Genomic DNA, 9,109 nt, shown 5'->3' on the forward strand with positions numbered 1-9,109 from the left:
GGAACTAAGGAAGAACATGTGAGAGGCTTCTTTGTCCTGGGACCCCAGAGACCTACACCGAACCTTGGAACTAAACAAAATTTAACATTGGGAGGGATCTGGCTCCTGGGATTCTACTCTCTGCATTTGAATTGTTAATCAATACTGGTCCAAAAATTGCTGCTTTCTCTACTACTTTCTAACATGCACTTTTTTATGCCAACTAAGGTTAGAAGCTCATTAGGCCTTTGAGTCTTTGGGTTAGTCTCAAAGGACCGGGGACATAGGTCTTAGCATAAGCATATAATCAAGTCACACAATTCACTCAGTGGTATCAATATACTTAAAGTGTTAATTGTTTGTAACTTATATTGTCAGCCTATGTACTAGCAGGGTGCTCTCTTACAATAGTGGAGAATATAACAAATTGACTAAACTGCTTTTTGTAGCCTAGTATCAGTATAGAACCTGGAATCTCAGAAGATGAAACCTTTATTTTGAAGTTAGGTTGTGTGTAGATCTCCCAAAACCTGTGAAACATAATCTCATTCTTTGGAAAATGAGTTACCTGAGGAGGCTACATGGACAGGGATGACTTCTGGAACCAGGTTGTGAACTGCTTTTTCCACTGTTGGGCAATTGGCTCCACACATCCTAAAACAACAGCGTGCCACAAGGCAGTATGCTTGCCCCATTTTTAGTCAACATCTACGTTAACAATCAGCCACTTCCTTCCGAATGTCAGTGTTTCATCTATGCTGACGATCTCTGCATTAGCATACAGCAGAAGAATTTTGAGGACAAGGAGAAGATCCTGGAGAGGGCACTGAACGAAATGTCAGATTATTACCTAAATAATTAGCTCAAACCCAACCCTAGCAAAACCCAAACCTGCTCTTTCCATCTGAGGAACTGGGATGTGGAATGACACCTGAATGTCACCTGAGGTGACCAGAGTCTCAAACATCAGAAACACCTGGTCTGCTTAGGGGTAACACTGGACTGTACACTTTGTTACAAAAAGCACATATTAAATACCAGAACTAAGGTCAACAGACAAAACAACATTATGCATAAACTCACAAATTCTAAGTAGGAAACACATCCATCCACCCTATACACTACTGCCTTAGTACTTTTTCTGTGGTTGAATGTATCTGCACCACTTGGGCATGCTCAAGTCACAGTAAATATATTGACACTGCTCTAAATGATACATGCAGACTTATAACAGGCTGTCTAAAACCCACCCTATTCCCTGCTTATATGCCCTGTCTTGTATAGCACCCCCTTACATCAAGAGGAAAGTATTAGGTGACATTGACTGGCAGGTATAAGAGTCAGATGACTGCCACCTGCTATATAGACATCAACCAGTGCACCATCTCTCATCAGGAAATAGCTTTTTGTTCTGTACCATACCATTGATCACATGACCAGAATTGGCCAGGACTACTCTCCGATGAAAAGAATGGGAGGAACTAGGCAACAAAGTTGTTGAATGGAACTGGTGAGGAATTACCCACTGTGAGGGGTTAGCATCTGGCTCCAGTTACAGATGGCACATGTGGCAGAGCCTGAATATATTAAGGGTGGTCTTGGCAGATGCAACTTTCTCATGAAATCATGGGGCCTCTACGCATTGGTGATGGATAGGGGGTGCACAGGGGTACACGTGTACCCCCTGAGAGCACCGGGTGCATCTCTGACAGGCCATGCTCCCCACTTAGGCGATGGGCGGGGGGCAGGTGGGAGCGCTGGTCCCCCTCCTGCAAGCGCCAGCCGGGGAGCGGGAGTGCCAGATGAAGTGCCACGGCCCCTGACTAAGGTGTCACTAGTCGCCCATGCCTCTACACAACCGACCAATGTTTTTGTTAGAAGAAGCAAATTATGGATCACCTCCTGAGATGCCCTGTAGCACCACAATGCACCCCATGAGATTTGGCAACATCAACACCAGAAGCAGTGGCCTGTGCAGAATATTGGGAGCAAACTATACAGAAAGAGTGGACGGGAGACATGATAAAGAAGAAGTATTGCCACACGAAGTTGCCTGCCTGAGCTTACCAAGCAGGAAAACAATCCACTGTAGGAAGTAGAGAGATGCCATGTCCAAAAATATTAATGAAGAAGGATATTTTCTATGTCAGTGTGATATTAAGAGAGTGGTTGGTTGGATTACAGATAGTAGCTATGGAGTACAGTGACATGTAGGCACCCACAACAAAACTACATTGCATCGCTGCAAAGCATTAGATACAACTGGCATAGGAGTGTGTTTTTTTTTTTTTTTAATGCAGGTGAGGTTTGTTAGATGAGCTCAAGCTGTAAATCAGGGTTAGCAGAGCTTTGTGTCTGTTATTAGAAAACCAGACCCTGAGGGGTTTGAGTTCAGTAGCATGCTACTTCACAAGACATCGCAGGGGGTGCAGTTTGCAGGGTAACGTGCTGCTTGCTAAGAAAACATACATCAGAATCCAGCTCAAAACATGGAAGGAAAAGGGGTGGTAGAAGCCCTGATTTTATATGAAGATTTACGTGACTGTTGGCTGCCTAGATTTTTGAGGCAGGTCCTGAAATGTGAGAGTGCCTGGAAGCAATATTACAGTTGAGTAAAATGGTTTCATTCTTGCCCTGTGTAATGTCAACACATTGATGGTTCACAGCCTGTAACACTTTAGGCTAGAATTCTTTTTCTTGGCTTTAAACTGCATCCTTCATATCCTTGTAGTCTCCTGACACTATTAAATTCTGCAGATTAAAGGAAGAAATGGCTTATGTATGGCTCCTCTCTGTTGTTTGGCTGAACAAAAAGTATTGGACTACCATGCAGCTGGAGAGAGACGTGCAGTTGGACGCCTACATCCTTCCTGCAGTCTGGACATATTTTAGCAATGCAACATTCTTTAGCATTAGCATTTTAGGGTCATAATGGCCCTAAAATGAGTGTGTCCAGATGTGCAAGTTTGAGCTTCACTTGGGACTTGCTACATAAGCTGCTAGTGGGCACATGTCACTTGGACTGGAGAGTCAAAGGTGGCTGGATGTGATACTAGTTGCATCCCTCCCTTGTGAGCCACCTTTGTCTTTTTTGTAAAAAAAAAAACTTCTGAAAAGTCAGAGACCTGTGGGGATGTTTAAAGAATTGCCAGGAAAAAACATCTGAAAAGGTATTGAGCTTGAGGCACAGATTCTGCAAGGTACTTATATATGTGTCTATAATGGGACACTTTGTTCCTTATGGTTGGTGTGTGCTTAAGTCTTTTACAAAGTCCAGACTTACCAAGTCCAGACTCCAGCACATAGTATTTAGGATAACAATCTTGTTAAGAAACATTACAAAAATTACAAATGCGGGTGTTTAGTCTACACAGGCAGTCTCAGATTAAACTGCTGGCATCTGTCATAACTGCTTTAATGCTGTGGGTCTAAGTAGCTCTCGCTACAAGCTTTTCTGTGCTTCTCAGCAATTGTATCAAGTTCTTCTTTGTTTTTCCACAGGCCTTACTTTGAACTCAAGGCAAAATACTATGTGCAGCTTGAGGTATGTATCTACTTCAGACCCATGAAAAACCGATTACAGGAAAATGATGAAATTCAATGCAAAGTGCTGCTCTAATCATTTTTCTTACATTTCAGTGCCAAACAAATTCTATTCCAAGCCATTTATGTTGAAGAACCTACTAAGCATATTTTAAAGATAAGACACCAAAGAAACCTTTGTTTCTATTTGTGAAACAGGAGGGCTCCAAAATCCGCTTTGTATCTTTGTGCTTGTTGTTAGAATCAAGCAAATATAATTTGACCAATTTTACCTGGAAATTATGTGAAGTTTATGAATGTCATTTACTCTGTGTTTTTATTATTTTAAACTGTACTTAGCTGTGCTTTTGGTTAAATCACATGATGCTATTTCCTTTTCTTGATTGGATACCAGTCTTACAAGTCAATTTTGGCATCAAGGCTTGCAGAAAGCAAACTTAAAATAAGCTTTCCTTCACTGTTGAAATGTGAGCTTAAAATCTATGCTAGGAAACTGAGCCAGAGGGTGTGAACACAAAACGAATTGGCTGCTTAGTGGGGGAATGGAAAGTTCACATAGACACTCTGTGTTTTGGAAACAAATCAAGCAATTCAGCTCTTCCAAGCTCTGTCAGGGGAGAGGCATGAACTCTTGATGTTCGTTCTGTCAGTGAATTGCTGAGCGTATGTGACGAGTGGCAGCTTGAAGTGATAGTGACACTTAGGCCCGTGCAGATGTGTGGGAGTCTCTTCCAACATGTGGCAATAATACCTCAAACTGTTCCAGAGACTAGTGTAGATGATCTGTACAGGATAATTGTCCAGGTAGTTCTGTGCTTGCTGTTTTCAATCTGTTGCATCACTCAGTTGTGGTACTCACTGCAATAAGTAGCCAGAATACCGTGAACTTAGTTTAAGTGCATAGACTTGGGACTGAAAAAGGGTATCTATATATGCCCTTATCCAAACTCAGTGCAAACTACATTTAAGTACGCAGCACTATCAGGGTGTGGTACTAGCAGCTCCTGTCAAGGCTTCTAGTAGCAATGTTTTGATAACTGTTTCCCCTTTTCTTTTTCTGGGGCAGTTAAATAGAGTACAGTTAGTTAAAGTAGATGGATGCAGGTAGTATGCAGGTAACCAGAGAACAGTTAAGTTGCAAAGTAGACAACAGTGCCAAACAAGACTACGTATGTAACTTGAGTTGGTTACAGTTTAAGTAGTGGGCAATAGTTTGAGACCACTGTTGTGTTATGCAAATTATGCAGTTATCTGGTAAAGAAGTGGAGTGCACAGTATATACTGTATTAAGCACTGTTGTTGGGCTCCTCATCTTCACATGGCTCAGCTTGCCCTAGACTATTAGAAGCTCCTGTGCTGTTCCCAGGCATGTAGCACATAACCAGTTCTTTCCAGCTCATTTCAGTAGTAGCTCCGTGGTTGTTTGGCTTTCTCCCATCTTCACTCCCACAGCTTCATTGCTCCTTTGGTGGTGCCCAGGCCAGAGTCTGTTACATTTTTAGCTTGGACCCTGAACAACTTAAAGCAACTGACTTTCAAAAAATGGAGAAGCAAATGCCCCCTTTCTCCATAAGTAGTGGAAAATGTGTGGCTTGTGCATTTTAAAAATCTTCATGCCTTCTTTATTAGCAATTAAAAAAGACTGTGGATGACCTGCAAGCAAAGTTGGCCCTGGCAAAGGGAGAGTACAAAACTGCCTTGAAAAACCTGGAGATGATCTCAGATGAGATCCATGAGAGGAGACGGTCTGCTGCAATGGGGCCCCGGGGCTGCGGTGTGGGTGCTGAAGGCAGTAACACTTCAGTGGAAAACCTTTCAGCAAGCAAACTGGAGGCAGACACCATCTCCAGTAAGTATAAAATTGTACACTTAGAAACTGCCATAAGCAGGTCTTGTGCTGCAAGAAATGTTGGATGAAGAAAGCTATTGATGTCTTGTAGTTTGTGATTGGGTGTTTTGTGGCTTTGGTTAACTCAGTTATGCTTTCAGCCAACTTGACAATTTCTGAACCCTTGAGAATTCAGTCCTTGGGGAAACAGAGTAGAGTGGAAATACTCCCCTTGTGTCTAGCATGGCAGGGATTGAAAAGCACAGCGTTGTAGGAAAGAAGCAGTCAATAAACATTAATGGATGTGAATACAAGCTTCTGAAAGCATTTATCCAGTTGTTCTGGAGACTGCTCCATACAGTTTGCTTTGGCTGAGGGTGGTCAAGATGGATGCAACTTTGCTAGTATGGGAAAAAGCTATAGTTGTATAAAGACATTGTTATACTAGTATAAATACTATCCATTCAAGAGGTGCTGTACTGCTGTGCTTGTAGTGGTACAGTGAAAACCATTCAACTCTTGTAAGCCTTTTGACCTTGCCTACACACAAGCTGGGATAGGGTTTGCCAGTATGTTGCCATGTAAAAAGGGCAGTCAGACCTGGCACTTTGCATAAGGTCATGCTTGCTCAGTGTGATGATGATAATCAGGGCTGGAGATACCTGCCCTTTTGGCCTTCAGTGCAGCTAATGCTTCTCAAGATCATATGCACTGTACTTACTACTCAGATCTGGTGCTGATTTTTCACCAGTTTTATGACTCTGTAATACCACTTCATTTAAGTTACCCCTTACTGTTACTGGTGTGAGCATGGGCAGATTTAGGATTTTGAAAAGGGGGTACAGATGGTGTGGTGCATCAAGACAACACATTTTTCTCCAGTTAAAAAGAACAAGAAGTTGTACTAATATGCTAGAGGCCCAGTACTATAGTATTCAGTTTAAGATCAAAACAAAACTAAATGCAGCTGCATTGGAATGTGCACTGGTTTGCTAGATTATATATTTAGTTTTAAAAAAAATCAACAAATGAAGCAAAAATAGTCAAAAGAGATGTGTCATTTGCCCTATAGTCATAATAGATATGTACATGAATCTCATTCAGATTCATAATACAAAATCTAGCTTTGAGCATCCAGTGCTTCGCCGTTCTTGATCCACACTGTATGTAGTTAATATTTACAAGAGTTAATATTACCACATTTGAGTTAAAGTTTTTAGCTAGAACTAAAACCAACGTGCAGGGCTATGAAATAGGAGAGAGTTATGACTGAGAATGGCTAACAGATAGTAACATTGCAGAAGAAAGCATAGCTTGATTTAATGGAAGATCGAGACCACTGAAAACAAGGAAGAGTAGTTAACACCTGTGAAGTGAAGAGCAGTTACCAGGAATTAGATTATAATAAGCCATTAAGTCAATAGATCCCAGCAGACCTGCCTGAATAGAAAGGGCACTGCTGTTTCCAGGCAGATGTTTTTAAGGTTTGGGTAGAGCAGGAATCAAAGGAGGATGTGACTGCACCCCCTGCCCCCTTGATTCACCCCAGGTATGAGTCCAGAGTGGGGGGTTTGACTGTGGGAATTAAAGGTCCAATGGAGAAAGATGTGGGTGTGCCTGTCAGTCACAATAGCAAAAGTATTACCCCCGTAAGAGGTAAATTCTTGCGCATTGTGGTGGGTGATGTCTTTCTACCCATGTCTTTTTATACCTGGACTACTGAAAGAAGTTCTGTCTGCTGCGCTTAGTTAAGATTTCAAGGCATCATGCACTGATTTTTTTTGCTGGTAGATGCTGTTACTTGGATCTTTAATACCCTGTACATTGATTAATAAAACATAAGCTGTAGCTTTTAGTCAGAATTGCATCAAATGAACTGACTTCAGTGCAACAGATAGCTCGTTCCGTGCAAAATTATCCACAATTACCTCAAGTGTGGTGAGCAATGCAAGCTGAGCGGGAAGTAGCTATGTACTAAAGTGTGGAGGAGCTGGAATATTGCTGTACAATCTTGCACTTTTTAAGCAAAGTGTCCCAGTACAAAAAAAAAATTGAGAGGTGGGTGTTACATATTTATCTGTTGAAATATTCTTAGGTCAGTGCTGTAATGTGGCTTTTATAGTACATGAAAGCTAATGATCTTGGAAACAGCAGATAGCAGCTTCTTGTTTGTGCCCTTCATGTTTGTAAGTGAGCAAGAACTGTGGGCTGATGAGATAAGAAAAAAAACTTTGAAACTTTGCTTTGTGGATTTCCCTTGTTAATACTGTTTCTTTGCTCCCAGTGTTCTTTTAAGTTGACTCCAAACCTTGCTTACAATAGTGAGATTTCCAAGTGGGAGGACTTGAAGATAGCTTAGGTCATTTTATGATCTAAAATGAATGGGGGGATTGTTCTGCAAAGGCTGATGCATGTGAGTCACCCGTCTAAGGCCAAGGCTACTCACATGTCAGGTGCTGGTACATGAGCTCCAAACGTGTTAGTGTTGACAAGATGTCTAGCACTTGCATTGTACAAAATGGAACTATTGTTGGCTGATTTCCCCCCACCTGCTCCTAAACAAAGAGTCTGGCTTAATTCATTTTGACAAACTGGAGATGGCCAACACCATTTGGAATTTCACACCAAGAAAGCTAGAAGGGGGAGACAATTTTACTGGGGGAAAGGGCCCCTTTTTTGTTGTTGCTTGAGAGGGAGTTCAACAGAAGTCAGTGGACTTCTACTGTAAAAGCAGGAAGGTAATCTGAAGGTGGCATTCTCTACTGCCACCATATCTGGCTTTTAATCCTTTTATGCTTAAATTTTAGCTAGGAATCTGTAACCTGCTGTGATAAGCACAGTACACTCATTAAAGGGAGAGTCCCTGTCGTGAACAGCTTATATTCTCATTACAGGACCGATCCAGTGAACAAGGCAGACAACAGGATGTGTAGGAAGGAGCAGAGCAAAGTAAAACACGCTCCGCTTAGCATAACGAGCAGCTGTTATTGATATTGGTACACTGCATTACTCTGCTTCTCCCAATAGCTCATGTCAGGAAGTAGGAGCAGACTGTTTCCTTCTGTCCAAGGCCTGCTAATGAAATGCCATGTTAATGTATTGTAGACAGCTGTAGTTACACTTGGCTTGTAAATGCAACCCTTGGGATAGTAGTGAATGTATTGGAGATGATGCAAAAGCAAATAACTGAAATTGCATAGGGGAGCTACTTTGGGGAAACAAGGTGAACTAATTGGAATGCCCCTTAAATGTTCCAGTAGCCTCTGAAGTCTTTGAGGATGACAACTGCAGCAGTTTTGTGTCTGAAGAAGATTCTGAAACCCAGTCAGTGTCCAGTTTCAGTTCTGGTCCAACAAGCCCCTGTGAGATGCCCACTCAGTTTCCTCCAGCAACAAGACCGGGGAGCCTGGATCTGCCCAGTCCTGTCTCCCTGTCTGAATTTGGGATGATGTTTCCTGTCCTTGGTCCTCGAAGTGAGTGCAGTGGGGCATCTTCCCCAGAATGCGAGGTTGAACGAGGTAAGAAGAATTGGGTAAGCTGGGGGTCAGTTTGTTTGTTCAGTTTTGTAGCAGGAGCGGAACATGCTAAACTTTCTCAGGGATGTTGCATTCATTGGGGTGGGATGTGTTGTCTAGAATACTTTGGAGATGGTACCTGAATTTTTTCCATCACCTAGTATTACTAGTATTTTACATTATTAGTTATCCATCCCCAAATGGGATGTGCCTTATGCTTTCCTGTCTGCCCCCCCCCCCCCCT

General features: G+C 42.2%; 1 protein-coding gene across 3 annotated transcripts in view; it reads left to right on the forward strand.

The window, feature by feature from the left end:
- SH3BP5 (SH3 domain binding protein 5) overlaps positions 1–9,109 on the forward strand; it is a 74,116-nt gene that overhangs the window by 62,847 nt on the left and 2,160 nt on the right. For 2 of the 3 annotated variants that reach the window (XM_019508829.1, XM_019508831.1), the window contains 3 exons: positions 3,481–3,523; positions 5,152–5,371; positions 8,608–8,868. In XM_019508829.1, the coding sequence (XP_019364374.1) occupies positions 3,481–3,523; positions 5,152–5,371; positions 8,608–8,868 (524 nt within the window). The remainder of the gene's footprint in view (positions 1–3,480; positions 3,524–5,151; positions 5,372–8,607; positions 8,869–9,109) is intronic. The other variant, XM_019508830.1, reaches the window with a different exon arrangement.

The sequence above is a fragment of the Gavialis gangeticus genome, unplaced genomic scaffold (assembly GCF_001723915.1).
Source record: "Gavialis gangeticus isolate Ggan-Ray unplaced genomic scaffold, GavGan_comp1, whole genome shotgun sequence".
Lineage (NCBI taxonomy): Eukaryota > Metazoa > Chordata > Crocodylia > Gavialidae > Gavialis > Gavialis gangeticus.